At 37.8% G+C, this 24,189-nt stretch overlaps 3 protein-coding genes across 3 annotated transcripts; 2 read left to right on the top strand and 1 right to left on the bottom strand.

Moving 5' to 3' along the window:
* Nucleotides 1–1,371: 1,371 nt before the first annotated feature.
* Nucleotides 1,372–2,632, bottom strand: LOC6047698 (carbonic anhydrase 4). The gene is made up of 2 exons (XM_001864686.2): nt 2,374–2,632; nt 1,372–2,321 (listed from the first exon to the last, which is right to left on the bottom strand). The coding sequence occupies exons 1-2, from the start codon at nt 2,630–2,632 to the stop codon at nt 1,669–1,671; spliced, it is 912 nt and encodes a 303-aa protein (XP_001864721.2). The 3' UTR covers nt 1,372–1,668.
* A 4,798-nt stretch (nt 2,633–7,430) lies between these two features.
* LOC119769394 (small lysine-rich protein 1) lies at nt 7,431–8,043 on the top strand. The gene is made up of 2 exons (XM_038261559.1): nt 7,431–7,765; nt 7,822–8,043. Exons 1-2 carry the CDS (start codon nt 7,517–7,519, stop codon nt 7,888–7,890), a joined length of 318 nt encoding a protein of 105 aa, XP_038117487.1. The 5' UTR covers nt 7,431–7,516; the 3' UTR covers nt 7,891–8,043.
* Nucleotides 8,044–13,352: 5,309 nt separating this feature from the next.
* Nucleotides 13,353–23,723, top strand: LOC6047700 (heat shock 70 kDa protein cognate 2). Its single transcript, XM_038261513.1, has 4 exons — nt 13,353–13,491; nt 14,011–14,189; nt 21,788–22,183; nt 22,244–23,723. Exons 2-4 carry the CDS (start codon nt 14,016–14,018, stop codon nt 23,591–23,593), a joined length of 1,920 nt encoding a protein of 639 aa, XP_038117441.1. The 5' UTR covers nt 13,353–13,491; nt 14,011–14,015; the 3' UTR covers nt 23,594–23,723.
* Nucleotides 23,724–24,189: the final 466 nt, after the last annotated feature.

The raw sequence follows: 24,189 nt of genomic DNA, 5'->3' as shown, positions 1-24,189 counted from the left end.
AATAGTCTGTTTCGGGTTATTATTACCCGGTCAATATATTTACACTCAAACCCCAATGGTTTGACATTGAAGCTAAGAACAAGATTGTCCGTTCGACGCAGTGGTGAACGCAGAACGCTGTGCCAGTTCGATTTTTCCATCAACTGTCAGTCGAACAATCTGCAGGGGTTGCTTTGTTCAATGGTCGATTACTGACAGGCTATGATGACAGGCGCAAAATTTTGCGTTTGCGTTCAGGCCTGACGGACAATCTTGTTCTTACCTTAACTGTTGTCAAACGAACGGGGTCACTTTTTAGTTTGACACCCCTTTTACACGGAGTTCACACACACTACCAAACGTTTGTTTTGATAGTGTGCGTGAGCGCCGTATAAAAAGTGACAATTCGTCACTTTTTAGTTTGACTTTGACCAACCAACGGGGTACAAACTAAAAAAGTGTCAAACGAAAAAGTGACCAACCACCGGGGATTGAGTGTATATTGTTTACATTATTTTGAAAGACGAGGGCTTCGGATGTAAACCAAAGTTTATCCCGCTGACTCAAGTGAATGTTTACATTGAGCGTAAATGCGTCAAATCCGCACACATTGCTGCCGGATCTTTTTCCGGATCTCTTCCGGCAAAGACCCGGTAACATTTTTTTTACAGTTTGACGTTTGTGAGGAGAGGGGTTACACTAAAAATGTCAATCTTTATAAAAATTTGAGGTCACTTTCACACGAAGAAAAATATTTTGTAGAATCAGCCTGTACGAGGTTTGATTCAACAAAAAATTTGTTGAATATAAGGCTTTCTAGGCCCAGTGAAAAAAAATATAATTTAACCCAAAAATGACGAACTTCTCGTCACAGTGCCCTGATGCAAACAAAGACCGAGCTCGAGCTGTCACAGCCCTGCGAAGTATGTTTGCTGACATATCGGGCGGCCAGTCAAAAAAACCAGCTAGAAGGCGCCTGACAAAAAAAAAATGCTAGAAAGAGATAGGAAACCTGATGCAAACAAACGTCCAGCTGTAATGTAAACATACTTTGAATGTGTTGGTAAATTTCTGACTAGAAAGCCTTATAATCAACGCCGATTTTGCGTTGAAACAAACCTTAATTTTCTAAATTCCACAAAAATCTTTTGTTGTTTTGAAAAAGTTGATTTGACGTTTAGCGTTGATTCATCAAAAATCTTGATTTTCAAATCAACAAAACGTTTTGTTGATTCAAATATGCCTTATTTTTCTGCGTGCATGTAAACAAACAAACCCAACGCTGTCAAACCGGAAGTCAAGGATTCCTACGATGTATTTTTCCACTTCTGAATGAATGGAAGCGTTATCAGCTGCTCCATTTACAACCAACTGCAATTGGAATCTTATTTTTGACGTTTTATGACACCCACAAACGCTCCACCACCTACGTCAGAGTCTGATAACCCGCGGTCCCGAAGAATCGATTGCTGACGTACCGTCTCATCGAGACTAGACAATCTTTGGGCCGCACTTACGGGCACTTTCATCGCGACGGTCATAAAGTCGGTCCCGATAGCCAGACGCGTGGCCCCCAATTGAAAGTACTCCGGTAATCTTCGTCTTGAAGTTCTTTATTTTTACTAACCTTAATTTTATCAGTCTATTTTTGGCACTTACCAGCTACCGTGCGCTATCTACAGTCTACTTTTAAAACAAACTTATCGCCAGCGATAGAAGAACCGCTGCGAACATTCCCGACGCGATCCTGCGAGCTCCGCTCGCCTCCACTTCCGTATCCGAAACCAACACCAGCACCCTGGTATTGAGCGGCTGCACGGGCCGGTAGTTGGCCAGCAGCTCCCGGTTGTCAGCGTCGTGGATCGTCATAAAGTCCTGCACCTGGCCGAGCGAGATCGGCAGCGACTCCGGGAACACTGTCCACACGACGGACTCCGCGCACACTGGCGTGGTCAGACTTCCCTCGTACCGGAAGTACACGGTGCGATCTTTGGGTAGCAGGTCGTTGAGGTGGAGCGGGGCGCGGAGCGGCTGTCGCTCGTCCACCTTGGCCTTGATCGGGCTGGTGGAGTTCAGAATGAGCTGGATGGCTTCGTTGGGGTGTTCGTCCACGTGGAACAGTACCGCCAGCACGGCGATGCCGGCTTTGTGGGAGGACGCTTGCTCAACGGAAGCGTAGCGGGACTGCCGGTGGACCAGGTGCATCTCGAGCGCGTACCGACGATCGTCGATCGTGTGCTCCGAGCTCCAGTGGAAGTGCAGCTGCTCCAGGACGTACTTGCTGCGGAAGCCGCCACCGTACACGCTGCTGCTCGCAGAGCTGCTGTCCAGGTTGATCTGAACTACAAGGTGAGGGTTAGCGACGCTGGATGACCCCTTGCTCCGTCTACTTACCGGTGTGTCCGTTGTTGACGATGTAAGCGCTGTCCGGCAGGCTGTCGTAGCTGTCAAAGATAAACGCCGGGTAGGAGCCGCGCACGGACGCGGCGTACGCGATGTCGATGGGTGACTGACGGCGACCCTGGTCGCAGCTACCGCCCCAGTTCTCCGGAGCTCCGACGGAGCCGTCCGGTCCCGGGGTCGGGTAGCGCCAGTCCGCGGCAAGCGTGCCTGCGGCTGACAGCAGAAGCAGTGCGGCTGCGACCGACATCATCTGCGGAAACTTCAACCGGGAGTGGTTCAATTGGTATTGAACTTGGGCCCGGCGCAGGTCCCTGATTTATAGACTTCTGCTTGCGTGACCATTTTTTCAGCTTTGTTTGCAGTAATCCATCATAATTGAGAAGGTTGTTCGGGGATTACAGATGTCACTGATAAGGCGGGGGCGTATTGTGATAAATATTCGCGCGGGGCGGAGCCCCGACGCGGTCACATGCGCCAACTTTGACAGATGGTCGATAATTCGCGAAAAATCCCATTGTTTTGCGGTGTTGTTTTGGTCCAAGTTGGCCGTGATTGATTAGCATCCTTTGGCGCAGCTCTGCGGTGACACCTGAATCGGAGAGGACGCGCGCAGCGCCTTCTAGATTGAATTCCGGATTGTTTTAATTTTAGCGTGGTCAGCGCTGCGATGCGTGGATATTCGATAAAAGATAACAATACCAACTTTGAATTGGACTTGGACTTTGGACCGCGATCGGATGGGCGTACAATTCGGCGCGATAAGATCCGTTGAATTGATGTCAATCAGCGGTTATCGGGATGTTGAGGCCACCTTCTTTTTGTTGTTGTTACTTATCGCTTTGAGTGGTTCGGCAAATTGTAAAACCACGCGGAATTGCATGCATATTACGGCTGGTAGGCTCCGGATGTGCAAATTGAACGCAAAAGCCGGTTCCGGATAGGTTTTGAAAAGTCGCAGCTTTTTATCAGTTTTATGACACAGATAATCAAAGGTATTGCAATCGAAACGTAAAGGTTCCATAAATTTGTACTTGAACCATGATAATTACTTTGTCCCTTTCTATTCGATACGAAAAACTGATACAGAGCGGGATCGTTAATTCGAATTTCGCTACTTCGAATGTCCGCTAATTCGAACGTATTCGAATTTAAAAGCACTCAACCGTCAAAACCAGTTGTCAAACTGATGTTGACGTTTCAACATCATTGTTCGACAATTTCCGAACACGTGGTTTCAAGCTTTTGACAGCTGTCAGTCAATTAGCGAATTTGGATTCGCTCATTCGAATGCAGTTCCATTTGAATTAGCGAATCCGCTCTGTATCGACAAATTAAAAAGAGAGATGTGAGCCGGTAACATGGAGTGAAACTTTCGCAGCTGTCATGGTAAACTTCACAGCAGCTTGACAGAAAGTTTAACTCCATGTTGCACTTTTAATTTCTCGATAGTCCAGGGATTTGGAGTCGAGACCTCGATTTCAACAACAAAACCAACAGAAGAAATAAATAAAATCAGTAATTTATTATTTTGAGCATTTTTTTACAGAAGCATTATTGAAATAATGTTTAAAACATTTTGTTTAAAATAATTGAAAATCAAAACTTTTTTTTACTTTTGATAAAATTTAAAAAAAAAAACTGACAGAATTGATAAAATTTGTCAAATTGATACACGCAGAAAAATAAGGCATATTTGAATCAACAAAACATTTTGTTGATTTGAAAATCCAGATTTTTATTGAATCAACGCTAAACGTCAAAGCAACTTTTTTCAAAACAACAAAAGATTTTTGTGGAATTGAGAAAATCAAGGTTTGTTTCAACGCAAAATCGGCGTTGATTATATTCAACATTTTTTTTGTTGAAACAAACTTCGTACAGGCTGATTCTACAAAACATTTTTCTGCGTGTAAGATTGATGAAAAGATAATTCATAATTTAAAAAAAAAATGCCAAAATTGATAGAATTCCTAAATTCAAAAAAAAATCCCAGTGCTAGAATCGAACTCACAACCTCTGGATTGGATACAATTTGTTAGATTGATAAAATTAATAATGTTGAAAAAAGGGAAAGTTTAGTTTAGATAAAATTGATAAAATTGACTAAATGTAAACAATTATTGATAAAATTTACAAAACTGATAAAATTAATAATACTGATAAACTTTATTAATTTGATAATGTTTGAAAAAAAAATCTGGATTAATTGTTAAATGGGGTTAATTGGTAAAATTAATTTCAGTGATAAAACGATAAAACTGATAAAATTTATAAGAGTGAAGAAATTTGTGAAATTGATAAATGGATAGAACTGATAAAATTAAAAAAATATAAAATTAGTTCATTTCGCTGGTAAAAAATAACTGATAGAATTTATAAAATTGATAAAATTTATAAAATAGATAAAATTTATAAAATAGATAAAATTTATAAAATTAATAAAATTTATTAAATTGAAAAAAATATGAAATTATTTAATTAGTAAGATTGAGAAAATGTATATAATTAACCAAATTTATATAATTGATAAAATTAAAAATAATACAAAACCGATAAAATTAATAAATTTAGAAATTGGAAATTAGAAAATTGAAGTAGAAAAAAATAAAACCTGGTAAATTTGATAAAAACTTATAAAATGAACAAAAACTGAAAAAAATAAATTAAAGATAATTTCGTAGTTCCAAATATTGACAAAATTGATAAAATTAATAAAATTGTCAAAATTGATGCAATTGACAAAACTGATAAAAATGATGAAATTTGAAAATTTGACAACTCTGACTGATAATAATTCGTCGAATCCGAATAAAGTTAATAAAATTTGTGAAATTGGTAAATGAATAGAACTAATAAAATAAAATAAAAATAGTTAAATACATTAGTGAAAAAAAAAACTTATAAAATTGATAAAATTCATGAAATTGAAAAAAAGGAAATAAATTAATTAGTAACATTGAGAAAATTTAAAGAATTGACCAAGTTTATGCAACTGATAATATTGATAAAATTAAGAAAATTTAAGTAAAAAAAATGTAAATCTGTTAAAATTGACACATGTGGTTTTAATTTGGTAAAATTAATTTCAGTGATAAAATTTGTAAGATAAATTAAGCTAACAAAATTTGTGAAATTGATAAATGGATAGAACTGATAAAATCAAAAAAAAAATAAAATAAGTTAAATTCGTTAGTGAAAAAAAAACTGATAAAATTTATAAAATTGATAAAACTGATAAAATTCATGAAATTGAAAAAAATATGAAATAAATGAATAAGTAATATTGAGAACATCTACAGAATTATCCAAATTTATACAATTGATAATATTGATAACAAAATGCAAAAATTGAAGTATAAAAAATAAAAATCTGGTAAAATTGGTAAAAATTTATAAAATTGACAAAAACTGAAAAAAATGAATCAGTAATTCCAAATATTGACAAAATTCATGAAACTTGTAAAATTGGTTAGATTGATAAAATTGATAAAATTTATAAAATTGTCGAAATGGATGCAATTGTCAAAACTGATTTGACAACTCTGACTTATCATAATTCGTCGAATCCGAATCCGAATAAAGTTAGTAAAATTTGTGAAATTGGAAAATGGATAGAACTGATAAAATCAACAAAAAAAATATAAAATCAGTTAAATTCGTTGGTAAAAATACGTATAAAACTGATAAAATTTATAATTTACAAGCTCTTCCCGGCAAACTACGTCCTGCCCTTTTTTGGTTTCCTGACGTTTCATGCTTGTTTGCTTATTCAGCCTCCTGTGATCAAAATTTGATTTTACGTAACTTTTCCCATACAATCTGCAGCTTTTCCGGAATCGGTTCCAGAGTGGCCACAGTGTCAATTGGTTATCGTAAGAACCTTCATTGGACTTATACGAACCCAACGCAGCAAAAAGCACCTCGTTCCGACGTTCCGTGTTGAATTGATTCGCGTTCGAACAAAACCATCGAAATTTTTTATATATATATAGATAAACTGATAATATTTATGAAATTAAAAAAAAAGGAATTAATTATTTAGTAAGATTAAGAAAATTTGAAGAATTGACCAAATTTATACAATCGATAAAATTGATTAAAAAAAATACAAAACCAATAAAATTGATATTTTTTTTTAATAAATGATATTGATGAATTTTAGAAAATTGAAGTAGAAAAAAATAAAAATCTGGTAAAAATGACAAATGTGGTTAATTTGGTAAAATTAATTTCAGTGATAAACATGATAAAATGTTATGTTATCAAAATTTGCAAGATTAAAAGATTAATAAAGCCAATAAAGTTAATAAAATTTGTAAAATTTTTAAACGAATAAAAACTGAAAAAATAAAATTAGTTAAATTCGTAATTCCTAATATTGACAAAATTGATAAAATTTATAAAATTAGTTAGATTAATAAAATTGATAAAATTAATAAAATTGTCAATATTGATGCAATTGTCAAAACTGATAAAATTTATTAAATTTGAAAATTTGACAACTCTGACTTATAATAATTCGTCGAATCCGCATCAAGATGTCCTCAGAAAAGTGCAGACTCCACTGACTCCACTGAGATTCTCAAAAGATATCCGGAAAAGATCTGGCAGCAAGTTTATATTGTTTTGACGTTTACCGAGGGTGCCAAAAACAGGTTGTTGAAACTTCCATGTTCCGGACGCAACACGATTGCTGCAGTAGCCAAACCTCCCGACCGCCCTCTGACCACGTCTACATACTGTCATGATCGGGAACTTTCTTTTATAATAAAAACACAAATATTTTGCAATTAACAAACAACACGTCTTATTCCACATAAATCAACCACAAAAACTTATTTGACAATCTTCATTCTCTCTGCATTGTTTGTTTACAAATAAACGTTAGCATTGTTTTGTTTTCGTCCAAATCACGTACTTCTTTGTACGAATTCAGGAATCAAAACAAACAACAAGCATCCAAGCAACCAATCACAACACAGAGCCATAAACAAGCAACCCACGTGAGGTCTTGGCAACGCCTACTTCACTTTTTGATGTCTCATACTGAACCATGTTTGTTTGGTCGATAATTTCATCAAATTTTCACACATCTTGAGCAAATTTCCCTCAAAAATTCATCTTTGAAAAGCCAATGCCCGGTGGCAAAGCGAAGAAAAAGCCGGCCGGAAAGGGCGGCAAAGACGACGACAACGGAGGCGGCGCCGGGGCGGCACCGGCCGGCGAGGGCGACGAAGTCGACGAAGAGGAGACCGAGGCGAAGCCCAAAAAGGGCAAGGGCAAGAAGGGCAAGGGTAAGGGCGGCAAGTCGTCCAAGTTCCAGGGCGACCTGTTCAGCGAGTCCGCGATGGAGAACGCCTACTACGTCTGTCATAATATCCAGGTGAGGTGTCAGAAATGTGTTTTTATTTTGGAAAATTACAGTGAAATGATTTTTAGGACGTGCTAAAATCGCGCGGATTTGCCTGGCCCGAGGGGCAGAAGAAGAAAAAGAAGGGGAAGAAGTAAGTCGACAAGCGCGCGTCGGTGGTGCTGCATATTGGTAGGCGTTTCACGCTGGAAAGGCCAAGTCGATGTGCAGGTTTGTGTTGGTGAGCGTGAGGTTTGATTTGTATAGAATACAGTGTGAAGAAGGAATGAATAAAGATAACATTGACTAAAGTTGTTTTGAGTCGTGATTGATGAGGCGTTGTCGTCATCACATTTCTTTCGTCTCAATTACGGACTTCGAAGTAAAGGTACTTGCTGACTACATTGTTTGAAGCAATGTGAAAAATGAATAAGGTAAGTGGCTCGCGCGATGCTGTCAACTGCAGTCTTGGTAAGTACAATTTCTGTCAATAGCCAATAACAGTCAACTGTCACTAAATTACCACTAATATGACCACACAGAGAGAAGTAAATTTAGAACACTCTCTCTCAAAAATGGCACAGCGTGGTCGTGCAATTGCACGCGCTCCTCGAGGAGATCCAAACATTTAGCCGTGACCTGTCCGAAAAGGCGTTGAAAGATCACAATGTTTTGGCCAGACTTGCGGGGTGGACAAATAAACACACAAGTTTGCGTTCTCTGAGAGATTGCGAGAGGACTTTATTTCGATTCGATTTTCGAGATGCACAGTGGTACAATTTAGATTAAAAGTAAATTAGGTTAAGGAGCTATTAGACTACGGCAAACAGACAAATTCGCACTTTTTTGTGTTTGACAGTTTGGTAAACTCGCAAACTTGTTTGCGGCAATCTGTCAACAAGTTTGTTTGTTTGTTTGTCGTTCTCTAATACCTCCTTTAGTTTGTTTTCGCACCGACGTTTCGACGCCATCTTCAGGCTCTAAACTTTGTACTGCACCTGGACGTTCCGGTGCTTCCGCAGCCGTTGCCAGCGGTTGTGCGGAATGGTGCCACAGTTCCAGATCCGTACCTTTTCGAGCGCATCGCAGTGGTCGATGAGGTGTTCGACGGAGCTTTCCGTGATCTTGCACGCCGTTACGGAGAAGGAACGTAGCCGGTTCGCGTTTTGGCACAGCTTTTGGACGATCGCGTCGGTGATGTCGGCGGTGCGCTCGAGGGAGACTTCTTCCAAATTTGGGTACAGGTTGAGCAGTTGTTTGGTGAAATGAGTTGGGAATTTGCAGTTGGATATTTTTAGGGTTTTGAGGGTTTGTTTGGGCAGGTTGAAGTCGGTGATTTTGGTGGTAGCGTCTACCGAGATCAGCTGCAAACTGTTGAGATTCTTAATTCGTGGGCATTCCTCGAAGAACTTTTTCCAATCCTTTACGTCGAACGACTTTAGTTTCAGGGAGTTCAAGTTAGGGAAATCTTTGGACCAGTTCACGTTTAGTTCGGGTTTGCTGAACTCGATGCTTTCCAACTTCAAGTGTTCCAGCTGCTGCAGGTTCTCGAGCAAAGGCTTGCCATCAAGCGTATCTCTGACCAAGATTTCGAGCCGCTTCAAATTTGGTAACGTTTTGCCGAGTTCAAGATCCGCATCGTGCACCCCGGTCAGGATGAGTTCTTCGATGGAAGGTTGTGTTTGAAGCAACTTTTCAAGCATTCTCGAGTCCTTGATTCCGCAGGTGAACCGTTTCAACCGGACCTTCTCAAACTCTTCCGGCAAGTTCGTCCAGAACTTGTCGTCTCCACCTTGCACGGAAAGGTTCTCCAGCGTCTTCCCCACCGATCGGATAAACTCCAGCACTTTCAAGCTGGAATCCTTATCGACGTGCGGCAGAGCTAGCGTCCTAAGCCCGGGACACACGTTCTTGAATATCTCGTACGACTCTGGCTCGATAATGCTCTGGATGTTCAACTTCTTCAACCCAGCAAGCTGGAAGTTCACCTCGGGAACGTTGGAACCAAAATGGACGCCGATCGTCAAGTTCCTCAAATTCGGCGTCAGCTTCAGCATCTCAAACAGCTCCTCCGTCGATACGTTGCAGTAGATCAAGCTCAACGTGTGAAGCCCTCCGGAAACCATTGGCCACCACCCAGCCGGCTTCAGGATCATACACCGATCCAGCACAACCCGCGTATACCTCGACCCACCCAAAACCCCCAGCTCCTCGCAATTACTCCTCAAAGTGCACCCCCCAGGCAGCCGCACCTTCAGCTTGTCCATCAACGAGCTCGTCCCGATGATCCGATTCCACCGCCGGCAGATCAACCGGGCCTGGCACAGCTGAAACGCGTTCAAGTCGCGACAAATCTTCCACAGCAGCTCCTCCGGAATGGTCGCAAATCCGCTGACATTTACCTCCACCTCCACCCCGATGACGCCGTCCAGCGATCGTGCCCGCGTCAACTTCGCCGATGAGCTCCGAACCACCTTCGCCGGGACGGTGCTGGTTGTCAACTGGCGGCGGCACTGCGCGATTTCCGACTTCATTTCGGCCTCCAGCTGGTTGATCCGGGCCAGCATGTCCGACATCCGTGTGGTCCGAAGGTGGTGGCTGCTGCTGCTGATGCTGCTCATTGACCGGTTCATGGTTCGGAACTGACTTGGTGACGTTTTGTGTTGGATTGATGCGACTTTTGGCGGCTTTTTTACCTTTTGTAATTGATAGGCAAAGCTAATATGAGGTTTGCTGATCTACCTCGGAGTTCGAGATCTTGAATAGGTAGTTGTTGAAAATCCTAGATTCAATTTAGGTACGCCTTTTAAGCTTTCAATTTGTCGTAAAGGTTCCACATAGGATACATTGTACAAAACAATAAATCTCAAGTCTTTTGAACAATTGGGTTCTAAAATTAAGCTTGATTTTTTGATATTATTGTTCACAACAATAAAGCTTATTTTTCTGAGTGCAATGCCCTTTGTACGACCGCAAAGCATTTAAAATGGATTTTTTAATCAATTTTTAAAAATTAACTTCGCAGCCCTTCTTGACAGAAAAGGTCCTACTTGACAGCTCGTTCCAAGGGAACCGTAGTTGATCCATCGAAATAATGTTGTCTTGTCAATTTTTTTTGCGTTAAAATGAAAAAAAGTGATCATAAATGGGTTTTAATCGTGTTTTTTACCGTTGTACATAATAATTCACATAGGGCTTTAGGACCCTATTCGTTAGCATTTAAAGCACAATCTATAAAACAAATTTGAGATACATTCTTTATTATTTTAAAATGTTTTAATTTTTATTGTTATTTTTCAATCTCCGATTTTCGGCTTTTGTTATTCTTGTAAATTCGGGACTTTAAAGAAGCGAATAATTCGTGAATTGGTCGAGAATTGGTCGAGAACCGACCGAAAACAGCTTTGTTGCTCAAATGGTTTGTTTTCAAATGCAAACCTACAAAAAAAAATCTGAATTTAAAGTTCCGAAATTCAAAATTTACAAAAATAACAAAATCAGAAAATCGAAGATTGATAAAATTGCAAATTAAAATATCACAATAAGAATTTAAACATTTTAAAATAATAAAGAATATAAATTCAACAAAACATTTTTTAAAAATTAATTCGGGTCACTTTTCCTATGTACATAGGACGAGAATTTTAAGATTATAAACTTCTGAAATTCAAAAATTCTATTCAAATTCAACTCTAATCAATTTATATACAAACTGTTCTTGTTGTTGTTATTACTGTTTCTTAGTTTTGTGTTTTTGTTTTTAATTTAAGAATATTTGAATTTTCGAATATTTGATTGAACATATTTTAGAATATTTATTTTTTTAAATTAGTGTTTTTTTTTTGTATTTTAGAGGTCGTGATTTTTGTTTAATTGATGTTATCAATTTTTAATTTTAGTCTTTTCTTTTTTATTTTTTTTTCAATTTTAGATTTTCTTGAAATTTTGGATTAATATATAAATTTTTGAATAGTTTAATTTTGGAAAATTGTTTTTTTTTTCAACATAGGCTGGTAAAATTTTTATTTAAAGTTATGTCTCTCCCAGGGATCAAAAAAATATTTTTTTAAGAAAATTTCAATGTAAATTTCAGTACAATCGGTTAAATTGAATCATTTTTAGCATGTTTGAATTTTTGAAAATTTTCGATGTTTAAGTTTTTTTTTTTTGCTAAAATTTTCGTTTTCGTCAAATCTAACATTTTTTTAAAGCTAGTGATTGCAAAACAACTGAACTAGCGTAAAATGCATTTTAAAACACTTTTTTCATGCAAATGTTGAAACTATGGCTTGCTATTTCAATATTTATATTTTTTTATTTTTTTGTTGAAAACATATAAAAAAAATTATTAAAAACTAAAAAATACATGAAATTTAATGGTTTATTTAAAAAAAATCCATACATAAAGTTTTTTGAACACGAACAGACAACAGAAAAAACAATAAAAGAAAAGGCAAAAAAGTAACATTTTATTTGTTTATTTTTTTCCTACATTTTATATATTTGAAAAGAGCCTAAATCGAAAAAAAAAGTTCCTGTATTTTGTTTGTTTGGCCGTTGAGTGACCTCAACTGTAGGTCCCAAAAACGGCAATTTTCGTAAATTTTCGCAAAAACCACATTTTTCAAAAAAGCATAACTCCGTACCATATCAACCAAATTTAGTTGTCTTGGACGCAATTGAAAGGTGATTACTTTGCCTTTCAAGGAAAAATAATTTGAGATCCAAAAAAACAGCCAAACATTCGAAAATGCCGTATGAAAACTAAAAATTGCGTTTTGGCCGTGTCTGGACCAGAGCCTATGTCTGAAAATATTTTTGTCGGATTCCTCGGTAAATTTCACATTGTCAAAATTGTCAATATTGTCAATATTGTCAAAATTGTCAAAATTGTCAAAACTGTCAAAATTGTCAAAATTGTCAAAATTGTCAAAATTGTCAAAATTGTCAAAATTGTCAAAATTATCAAAATTGTCAAAATTGTCAAAATTGTCAAAATTGTCAAAATTGTCGAAATTGTCAAAATTGTCAAAATTGTCAAAATTGTCAAAATTGTCAAAATTGTCAAAATTGTCAAAATTGTCAAAATTGTCAAAATTGTCAAAATTGTCAAAATTGTCAAAATTGTCAAAATTGTCAAAATTGTCATAATTGTCAAAATTGTACAAACGTCATGAGCAAGCTTTCGAAAGGTTCGGAAAATTCTAATTAATTTGCCTAAAATCATTGAAGATTGGACCAATGGTTGCTGAGATAGAAAAACAAACAGAAATTTTGATTCAAATCTGATATAGGATTTTCCAACTTTATAATACCAAATCCCAACATTTGAGTTGCATTGTTAATTTGATTTTGGTTAACCGCGGTAAATTTTCAAAATTGTCCAAATTTTCAAAATTGTCAAAATTGTCAAATTTGCCAAATTAACAACTCAACTTTGGTTTCCACCAAAATGTTTAATTCGATTAAATCGTAAATTTTGGCACCTATTTTGAACCCATCTCCAACCACTTTGCCACAATCTCACAGTTTGGAGCGTCGCTCACAGTGCTCGCAGCAACATCTCACAGAGCAAACTTGGCTCAACCTGGACCAAAATCTATATAAACGACCAGGTCGCTGCGCGACCGATCGCAGTCCGTGTCTAACCGTTGCACCGTGCAAATCTCCAAGCCCCGCAAGAGTGACCCCCGTGCCGAAAGCGGCCAACGCCCACACGATCAATTCAGTTTAGTGCTTTGTGAGATTTTAATTGAAAAGTGAGTAAATTTTAGAAAAAAAGGAAAATTTCAAAGTGTTTCTCAAAATTAATTAAAGTGTCACAATTTTGCACAAGTCTAATTGAAATCTCAGCTTTAAAACTGCTAATTTGATGCCAACTTAGTTCACACCACTAATTAAATGCCAATAAGTGGTCCTCTTCCTTTTAAGGCTCTTACCACCACCCAAACGGGTGACTAATCGAAACAAGTCACAGCCTGCGTCGGTGGGAACTCTAGAGAGATCTTGTTTTCTTTTTAGAAGTGCGAGAACGGCCGCGCGCATCTTGGAACGATTTTCGAAATAATAAAAATAGACGCAAAATTGTGGCACGCGTAGGTGGCTTAATATTTCCCGAGGGGGAGGAAAATTTTGGAAAGATTTATCACGTTCGAACTTCGGAGCTGGAGAATCGCGAAGATTATTTTTAGAAAATCTCACCGACCCTCTCTAATTAAGGCGCCATAGAACGAAAACTAAGTGATTGTTTGGAATTTCGTGAACGTGCATATTTGCAGCAAAAATGGGCAAAACGCCGGCCATCGGAATCGACCTCGGCACGACGTACTCGTGCGTCGGGGTTTGGCAGCACGGCAAGGTGGAGATCATCGCCAACGACCAGGGCAACCGGACGACGCCGTCCTACGTGGCGTTCAACGACACCGAACGGCTGATCGGGGATGCCGCCAAGAATCAGGTGAGTTGGAGATTGAAAGACAAAACTAGTTAGAAATATCAATATTTAACTTTTTTGTGCACAAGGTGTGAATTCAAACATATTTTTTCCTAAAATTCTGATAGTTAGATCAACAATTGCAATGCAAATATTGCTCTAAACCAAAGTCTAAAGCACTATTTTAAAACTAAGAAAAAACGTAAATTGATCTCATTTTTTTTTAACTACGCATCTTTTTCAAGTTGGAACAAAAATTACAAAAAATCACACTGAAAAATATTCAAGTGATATTATTGTTCACAACAAAAAAAACTTATTTTTCTGAGTACAATGACTCTTTGAACGAGCGCATAGGATTTAAAATTGATTTTCAATTCAATTTTTAAAAATAACCTTCTCGGCTCTCCTTGACAGAACCATCCTACTTGACAGCTCGTTCCAAGAGGACCATAGTTGATCCATCGTAAAATGTTGTGTAGTCATTTTATTATATTTAGTTTGCATTAAAATCTAGAGTTTTTTTAAAGGTCATAAAAGCTATTGTGTTTCATACAGGAGTGTAGCCAGAATTTCGGTTCTCTCTCCCATATGTCTTCCAAAAATTTCGGGGGGAGGGGGGGGGGGGGTGGCTTCAGCCCGAAGCCCACCCCCCTGGCTACGGGCCTGGTTTCATTTGTTTATAGGTCCTATTAACAAAAACTCTAGAAATGGAAAATTGATCAGAAATTGTGTTTTTTATCATTGTACATAAAATAGACAAAAGCCCTTATTGCAGAAATCGTAATTTGTGTCCATGAATTTAAGAATCACGAAGAAAATCATTATTTAAATTTAAATTATTACTCAACAACAATTGGGTACTAAAGCCCTATGTCAATTTTTATGTACAACGGTAAAAAGTAAGTAAATCTTTCCCAGTTCCTGAGGGGAACACCCTTGAAGAGTATCGGGGCCGGCATTTACAAAGCGGATTCAGTGGCAATTTCATTCTCAACTTAATGTTAACATGTTAAGGTTAATGTTAACATTCCATAGGTCGCCTCCCTAAGGTGTAACGGTAAAAAACACGATTAAAAACCATTTCTGATCATTTTTTTTCATTTTAATGCAATTTTTTTTTTTTTGACGAGACAACATTTTTTGATGAATCAACTATGGTCTCCTTGGAACGAGCTGTCAAGTAGGAGCTTTTCTGTCAAGAAGGACCGCGAGGGTAATTTTTCAAAATTGGTTTAAAAATCCATTTTAAACTCTTTGTGGTCGTACAAAGGGTCATTGTACTCAGAAAAATAAGCTTTATCGCTGTAAACAATAATATCAGCAATCTAAGCTTCATTTTAGGACCCAATTGGTTCCTTAGATTAAGCTTAAATTTGCGATATTATTGTTCACTTCGCGGCTTTTCTTGACAGAAAAAGTCCAACTTGACAGCTCGTTCTAAGGAGACCATAGTTGATCCATCGAAAAAATGTTGTCTTGTCAATTTATTTTTATGCATTACAAGCCTTACCCAACAAACTTCTTTCTGCCTTTTTTTTCGTTTGTTGACGTTTTTAACTTTTTTGCTTCTTCAGCCTCCTTTAATCTAAATTTGATTTTACGTAACTTTTCACGTACAATCTGCAAATTTTCCGGAATCGGTCCCAGAGTGGCCAAAGTTTTAACTTTTTGGCGTAAGAACCTTCCTTGGACTTATACGAACCCAACGCAACAAAGAGCACCCGACGTTCCGTGTTGAATTGTTTCGCGTTCGAACAAAACCGTCGAAATTTTTTATATATATAGAAAAGGCAAAAAGTGATAGGTTTTAGTCGTGTTTTTTACCGTTGTACATACAAATTTACATAGAGCTTTAGGACCCTATTCTCGATTTCTAGAATTGACTTTTTTTATTGATAGATTTTCAATCCTTTTGATACAATTTTTTTCATCAGAAGAAAAAATCCAAGTTAATCTTGAAATTTTCCAATGTGGGCTAACGATAAGATTAACACCATTTTTTGATAATGTAGTGTATTCAAATGTATAATTAAAGTTCAAACTCAATTATCCAAAGTCCTTAAAAAAATCATTCTTTGTAATCGAGTCAAGAAACGATATTTTTTTTAGTTGAAGCGGTGTATGCACTTCGGAAGGAATCGGTCAAAAAAAATTTCAAATGGGCAGCAGCGGCAGCGAAAGCAAGCCAGAGAGGGTGAAGAAAAGCCCCAAGAAAACGCTCCCTCTCCTTTATTCTGCTGTTCGTAAAGCTGTTTCTTGACCCCTTTTCTTCCGATCTCCATACTAGCCTTGAAAGTGAAAAGAAATTTAAAAAAAATCGAGAAAAATGTTTTTGAACATAATTTGAAGAAGCAAGTGTGAACTGGACTTAAAAAAAAAACTAGTAATTACAAATGCCTTGTTTTCGAAAAAAAAACTAAAATTTTCAATATTTGCAATATAACTATCAAACAATGTTTGTATGGTTTTTTACATCATAAGAATTTTAATTTTATTGTTTTTTTTTTGCGGTATTGTTCATTAAAGTTGTTTCACAGAAAAATCAAAATATTTTTAAACTGCGAGGGAGAGAGAAAAATTTAAATAACAAGCTATAGTATTAACATTTGAAAGAAAATTATAAAAAAAAAGTATTTTGAAAAAGCATGTGTGTTTTTTTTTGCTCGATGAAAACGGTTGGCAAATATAAATATTAAAATTTAAAAACAATAGAAAAAAAATGATTTTTGGTTCTCGATATAAATATTTGGGTTAGGCCTAAAAAGGTTGAAAAAAAATACCAATGTCCATTCCTGTCCACGCTTCAAACAAAAAAGGGAGGTTTTAATTTTGCAAAAAAAGTGTTCAAGTGGTTTAGAACTTCCAGAAAAAAAAATATTACACGAAAAATCCTTTTTTTTTTGTCAATTCAACGTTTGATCACAAGCAATAAATAAAACAACACAAGCCCATTTGAAATATTAGTCGTGATTTGAATTTCAGAAACGTTTTCAAACATATGATAAAATAGAGGGTTTATTTTTCACTACAGAAAAAATGTATCTTTCTTAATTTCTATACTCTTTGTGAGATCATATCTAAGCTTGGGTTGATGTGCACCGTAAAATTAAAAATTTAAGAACTGAAAAAATAAATTTCAAAATTAAGAAAATTCGAAAATCAAAAAAATATAAATCCTAAAATTCAAATAAAAATGCAAGATTTTTTTTATTTTCAGGTTCTTATACACGGCGTGTTTTCTAGAACAACCTTATCAGGAAAAAATAGTCATCGCTACTTTAAAATGTGTCTTATAGGAAATTTTCTCAGCTTTCCAATGCTTCTAAGAGCGAAATGTTTCATCGGGAAATTTCTGAGATATCTCTATTTTAAGTTTTTTGGTTTTAAATTCCTTTATTATTTATTGGAAACTTAATACTAACAGTTCGGAAAACTTATCAAATGATGTGTTTCATGTGTCATTTACTCATCAAAATGTTAGCACATTTTGATGAGTAAGACAAGAAACAACTTTGTAGAATGTTGCAAACCGCTAAACATTTTGAAAATTATGTTTGTCTATGTTTTTAAACATATGGGATTTATTCAGAAATTAAAATCATAAAACAGTGTAAAATATATTTTTTACAAGAATTATTCGATAATTACATATTTTTTGTGTACAAATATCACGTGTCTACTCTGATTTAGCTTGTTTAACCGAAACTTTGGCAGGTTTGTGATTGTTAATGGTATTATTGAATTTTAATGAATAAATTTGATATTTTCTTAAGCAAACATTAACCAGAAACATAAATATAAATATGATTTAAAATCGAAAATGTACTACATATTACTGTTGCAAGCTTCAAAAGTCATATTATCATGAGTATAAAATAAAGACAAAATTTTATAAAATGTTTTCTGTTGAAAATGCACTTAAAAGTAGCTCGAGTCTTCCAATTCAGAATGCTGAAAACACCGTCACAACATTTTTTTTTTTTTCGAACAAAAATTTAATAATATTTTAACAAAAAACAGAAACTTTCTTTCCAAACTATTTAAACAAAAATCAAGAAATATATTTTTTTTAAAGATGAGATTGTAGATGAGAGTCTTATAAACTTCTAAAATATTGCTAGTTCCTTGATCATTTAATACAACAAAAAAACTAAAATAATCATTTCACACTAATGAAAAGTATTTGTCCTAAAGCTAGCAACAGTAATTTGCAGTTTAATTTCGAGTATTAAACATGTTTTGTATCCATGCAACTGGTTAGTGTTTGATTAAGGAATAATGATATTTATTCATAAAAATCTTGTAATACCCTATCAATCTCAAACCTGTAGAAATTTCGGTTGTATCAGCTAATTCCAAGCTGAATCAGAGCAGACCGGTGTTATTTGTACACAACAATTATGTAATAATCTATTTGTTCTTGTAAAAATGATATTTTATTGCGGTTTTATGGTTTTAATATTTGAATAAATCCCACATATTCACAAATTCGATTAAAACTTAATTTTCATAATGTTTAGCGGTTTGCAACCTTCTGCAAAGTTGTTTATTGTCTTATTTTGCACATTTTGATGAGTAAAAGACACATGAAACACATCATTTGACAAGTTTCCTGGACTGTTATTTAAAAGTTTCCAATAAATGATTAAGGTTTTTAAAAGAAAAAACTTAAAATAGAGATATCTCAGAAATTTCCCGATGAATTATTTCGCTCTTAGAAGCATTGGAAAGCTGAGAAAATTTCCTATAAGACACTTTTGAAAGTAGTGATGACTATTTTTTCTCGTTAAGGCTGCCCAGAAAACACGCCGTGTATATTCCAAATTCTTTAATTTTTACATTCTTCAATTCTTAATCTTCTAAATTAAGAAATGCTTAAATTTCTAAATTCAACAATCCGTAAATTCAAAAATCCTTAAATTCATGAATTTCAGCATTCTTAAATTTTCTAAATTCTAAAATTCGTAGATTCCTAAATTTATTTAATTTTGATTCTTTTTCAATTTCGTCATTTTTTTAATATTTATTGTTTTTGAATGCCGCCATTTTTTAGATTGGACATTTTGGAGTCATATTTTAGGTTAGAAACAAATGCCTTAGTTTTTGTTTTTTTAGAACTTTTATATTGTTTCATCGATTTTTTTTTTTGATAATTTCTTAGAATTTTCACTTGTAGCATTATTAAACATTTGCGTTTTTGATGTCCTGAACTGACCAAAGTTCAAAATATTCGTTTATTTTTTTTATTTTTTTTGAGCTTTAAATTTCCGAATTTTTAAATTGTTGAGTATTGAAGTATTGAAATACTTAAAAAAATAAACTTTAGAATTTGAATATTTTACTGTTGTTGTTTTTATTTTTTTTGTTTTTTTTTTAATTTCATAAATTTCTACTGCAGTCCAGACTTGATTATTCGAAGGCCCTGGCAAAATTTCACTTCGGAAAATCGAATCACGAAAAACAAAATTTCGTTGTCATATTTTTGATTGTTGGGTATCAAAAGTTGCGTCTTTCGACATCGCCAATTTTTTGATACGTTATGTGAAATTTTCCGAGGAATCCGATAAATATATTTACAGACATAGGCTCTTTGGTCCAGATCCAGACACGGTAAAAATGCCATTTTTAGTTTTCATACGACTTTTTCAAATGTTAAGCTAGATTTTTGAAACTTCTTAATATTTTTCCCAAATAGCCAAACTAATCACCTTTCTTCTGCGTCTAAGACATCTCAAATCGGATAAAACGGCGCGGAGATATGATTTTTTTCAAAATGGTATTTGCGAAAAATGACGAAAATTGCATTTTTTTCGAGCCACCCTAGCACGATGTAGGTCACACTAATGGCCAAAACCCAAAAATATGGGTCTATTATTTTTTTCGGTTTACGCTCTTTTCGAATGGAATTGCTGCATACAAACCCTCGAATAATCGAAAATTTTAAGGTATTTTACTTTATTTAGGGCAAAAAACAAAATCCGTCATTTTAATATTAAGATTCTACGTTTTAAGATTCAGCAATAAGATAAGGCAATTCAGAATTTTCAAAAATAATAAAGTAATTTTCAATCGCTTTCAAATAAGAGCAATTCCAGCCCAAAACGGGAATTTTTAATGTACTCTTTTCTCGACCCCTCTCCGATTCCAATGAAACTTTTTAGACATGTTATCCTACGCAATTAAGCAATTTTTGTGTATATGTAGCCAATTTCACTCAATAATGACATTTGAGAAGGGCGTAAACGTTTTAATTATTTTTTGTATTCCGTAATTAAAATATTGCTGTAACTCGAAGCCGTTGCATCGTATCAAAAAGTGTCTAAAGACAAACTTGTGAGAAATTGTACACTGAAAGAAAAAATCACGCTACTCTACTTTCATGAGAATTCCAAATTTTTAAGTTTATAAGTCAAATTTAAAGATGAGCCCACGAATTTTTTTTTCGGATTCGCTAATTCGAATGAAACTGCATTCGAATGAGCAAATCCAAATTCGCTAATTGAAACGACTGACAGCTGTCAAATTTTCGAAAAATAGTGTTGAAACGTCAACATCAGTTTGACAACTGGTTTTGACGGTTCAGTGTTTTTTAATTCGAATACGTTCGAATTAGCGAGCATTCGAATTAGCGGACATTCGAAGTAGCGAAATTCGAATTAACGAATCTGCTCTGTACAAATAGATCATGATACGAGTCAAGATATCATATAACAGGAAGAAAAGTTCCTGTATTCTCAAAAATTAGAGAATTGCAATCAAAATAAACACTTCAATCTAATCTAATCTAATCAGACCCTAGCGCAGCCAATCTTTCGAAGGGATCCTGGAGAGTGCCTTAGGTTAGATGACGCCTAGCACTCTTCTTGTCATTTATTAACATTTGTAGTGCGCCATTGCATTAGAATGCATTGAAACATCAAAAGCGTTAAAGCGGCCAGGCCTACTGCGTAAAGCCGTATCGCAGAGATGACTCGTAATTGGGTTGAGTTTGAGCACTGAGTGTTCGAACAACAACACAATTCTGAATCGACAGGGGAGGAAGAAGCGTGGGGACACACCACCATACGCTCCGAGATTTGGTAAAATAAACACTTCAATCTCATAAACACAATTCTCAATTCAATGAGGATTTAATTCAAACCTCATAAAATTATTAAGGGTGTGAACGACACCACTTTGTATGATCTTGGTCCACCCTTCCACCCCTAAAAAGGGGCGCCAAACCGATCAATTTGCAATTCATGAACCAAGCTGAATTATCTCATCACGTGCCTCAAACGGCGCTAATCTGGACAGATGTAAAGTCGTTGTTTTCAACGCACACTCGGCTGGACAACTTCCCCCGATATGGGAATAGGCCAACTTGGATCGTGCGACAAGTTCGTTTGAGCAATCGAAAGCGAAACACATCTATCTAAATCAATTGTCTCGCCATAAATGGCCTACTGGCGCGCGCACACGAGAGAGTTTCGTGCAAATCTCGTTTTTCAGGTGGTTCCCAATTAGTAACTAAAAATACGCCGGGTTTCTTGGATTGATGACTTCTATACGGTGTGCGACACATGGCATGCTGCTGCTGTCCTAAATTCCAAAAATAATCCCGTCGTCGCTTTTCGCAGGTGGCCATGAACCCGAAGAACACGGTGTTTGACGCGAAGCGGCTGATCGGGCGCCGCTTCGACGACCAGAAGATCCAGGAGGACATGCGCCACTGGCCCTTCCAGGTGATCAACGACGGCGGCAAGCCCAAGATCCAGGTCGAGTTCCAGGGCGAGACGAAGCGGTTCGCGCCGGAGGAGGTCAGCTCGATGGTGCTGACCAAGATGCGCGAGGTGGCGGAGGTCTACCTGGGCGGGAAGGTCACGGACGGTGTCATCACGGTGCCGGCGTACTTTAACGACTCGCAGCGCCAGGCCACGAAGGACGCGGGCGCGATCGCCGGCCTGAACGTGCTGCGGATCATCAACGAACCGACGGCGGCGGCGCTGGCTTATGGGTTGGACAAGAATCTTAAGGTAGATTAGTTTGTGGTCTTCTTGGTAGATGTAGGGTATTGATCTTCTTTCTCTCAACAGGGCGAGAAGAACGTGCTGATCTTCGATCTGGGCGGTGGAACGTTTGACGTTTCGATCCTCACGATCGACGAGGGATCGCTGTTCGAGGTCAAGTCCACAGCCGGAGATACCCACCTGGGCGGGGAGGACTTTGACAACCGTCTGGTGAACCACTTTGCCGAGGAGTTCAAGCGCAAGCACAAGAAGGACATGAGCGGAAACGTACGGGCGTTGCGTCGTTTGAGGACGGCTTGCGAGCGTGCGAAGCGAACGCTGTCGTCCAGTACGGAGGCATCGCTGGAAATTGACGCCCTGCACGAGGGCGTTGACTTTTACTCCAAGATCACGCGAGCTCGCTTCGAGGAGCTGTGCATGGATCTGTTCCGATCGACGCTCGCTCCGGTTGAGCGAGCCCTCGGCGATGCCAAGCTGGACAAGGCCTCGATCCACGACGTGGTCCTCGTCGGAGGTTCCATCCGAATCCCCAAAATCCAAAAGATGCTGCAGGACTTCTTCTGCGGAAAGGCACTCAACCTCTCCATCAACCCGGACGAAGCCGTCGCTTACGGCGCAGCCGTCCAAGCGGCGATCCTCAGCGGAGACGGAAGCTCCCAAATCCAGGACGTCCTCCTGGTGGACGTAACCCCCCTCTCCCTCGGTATCGAAACCGCCGGCGGCGTCATGACCAAGATCATCGAACGCAACTCGCGCATCCCGTGCAAGCAACAGCAAACCTTCACCACCTACAGCGACAACCAGAACGCCGTAACGATCCAGGTCTTCGAGGGCGAACGCGCCATGACCAAGGACAACAACCTGCTCGGCACCTTCAACCTGACCGGAATCCCACCCGCCCCCCGTGGCGTCCCCAAAATCGAAGTGACCTTCGACCTGAACGCCGACGGCATCCTGAACGTCTCCGCCAAGGACAACAGCACCGGCAAGCAGGAAAAGATCACCATCAAGAACGACAAGGGCCGCCTCTCGAAGGCCGAAATCGACCGGATGCTGTCGGAGGCGGAAAAGTACCGCGAGCAGGACGAACGCCAACGGGAGCGCATCACGGCGCGGAACGCCCTCGAGAGTTACATCTTCAACTGCAAGCAGGCCGTGGAGGAAGCGGCGGCCGGCAAGCTGACCGACGAGGACAAGAAGACGGTCCAGGACAAGTGCGGGCAGGAAATGAGCTGGCTCGATGCGAACACGCTGGCCGAGAAGGACGAGTTCGAGCACCGGTTGAAGGACTGCCAGCGGGTTTGCGGACCGATCATGGCCAAGATGCACCAGGGAGGTGGTCAAGGGGAAGGAGGAGCGACGGCGGGGGGAGCCGCGACCGGAGGAAAGGGACCGACCGTGGAGGAGGTTGATTAAAAAGGGGGGCCGTGAATCCTCTGCTGCCGGTGAAGATTCGAACCATAGATGTGGGTGCTTGTGTTTGTTTATTTATGCTATTGTTTGTTGGGTGTTGACATTTGATGCAATAAAATTATTTTGAAGAAAATTTCTTGTTTTGATTTTATACTTTTACTGCTCGAACATCCCTCATTTTCTAGATTTGACTACCAAGGAACGGGCACTGACAGTACAGTGAAAATCAGAAGTACCCCTCAAAAAGGGTGCTATCTATTCTTTATCTGTCAACGCATGGTAAACAAACCCTTTTGGAGGGTTACTTCTACACTCAAACCCCGATGGTTTGACACCAACTGTTGTCAAACGAACGGGGTCACTTTTTAGTTTGACACCCCTTCTACACGGAGTTCACACACACTACCAAACATTTGTTTTGATAGTATGCGTGAGTGCCGTGTAAAAAGTGACAGTTCGTCACTTTTTAGTTTGACTTTGACCAACCAACGGGGTACAAATTAAAAAAGTGTCAAACGAAAAAGTGACCAACCACCGGGGGTTGAGTGTACCCTTTTTTTAAAGTTTACCCGTCGTTACCCTTGAATCTATGACCTAAA

Source organism: Culex quinquefasciatus, chromosome 1 (genome assembly GCF_015732765.1).
Source record: "Culex quinquefasciatus strain JHB chromosome 1, VPISU_Cqui_1.0_pri_paternal, whole genome shotgun sequence".
NCBI lineage: Eukaryota > Metazoa > Arthropoda > Insecta > Diptera > Culicidae > Culex > Culex quinquefasciatus.
The sequence above is the reverse complement of the archived record's forward strand: the minus strand, read 5'-3'. Positions and strand labels throughout refer to the sequence as shown.

Coding starts and splice junctions, on each gene's coding strand:
- LOC6047698 (XM_001864686.2), bottom strand. CDS start 2,632: ATGATGTCGGTCGCAGCCGCACTGCTTCTGCTGTCAGCCGCAGGCACG. Junction 2,322..2,373: donor CGTCAACAACGGACACACCG/GTAAGTAGACGG, acceptor CTCACCTTGTAG/TTCAGATCAACCTGGACAGC.
- LOC119769394 (XM_038261559.1), top strand. CDS start 7,517: ATGCCCGGTGGCAAAGCGAAGAAAAAGCCGGCCGGAAAGGGCGGCAAA. Junction 7,766..7,821: donor ACGTCTGTCATAATATCCAG/GTGAGGTGTCAG, acceptor AATGATTTTTAG/GACGTGCTAAAATCGCGCGG.
- LOC6047700 (XM_038261513.1), top strand. CDS start 14,016: ATGGGCAAAACGCCGGCCATCGGAATCGACCTCGGCACGACGTACTCG. Junction 14,190..21,787: donor GGGATGCCGCCAAGAATCAG/GTGAGTTGGAGA, acceptor CGCTTTTCGCAG/GTGGCCATGAACCCGAAGAA. Junction 22,184..22,243: donor GGTTGGACAAGAATCTTAAG/GTAGATTAGTTT, acceptor TTCTCTCAACAG/GGCGAGAAGAACGTGCTGAT.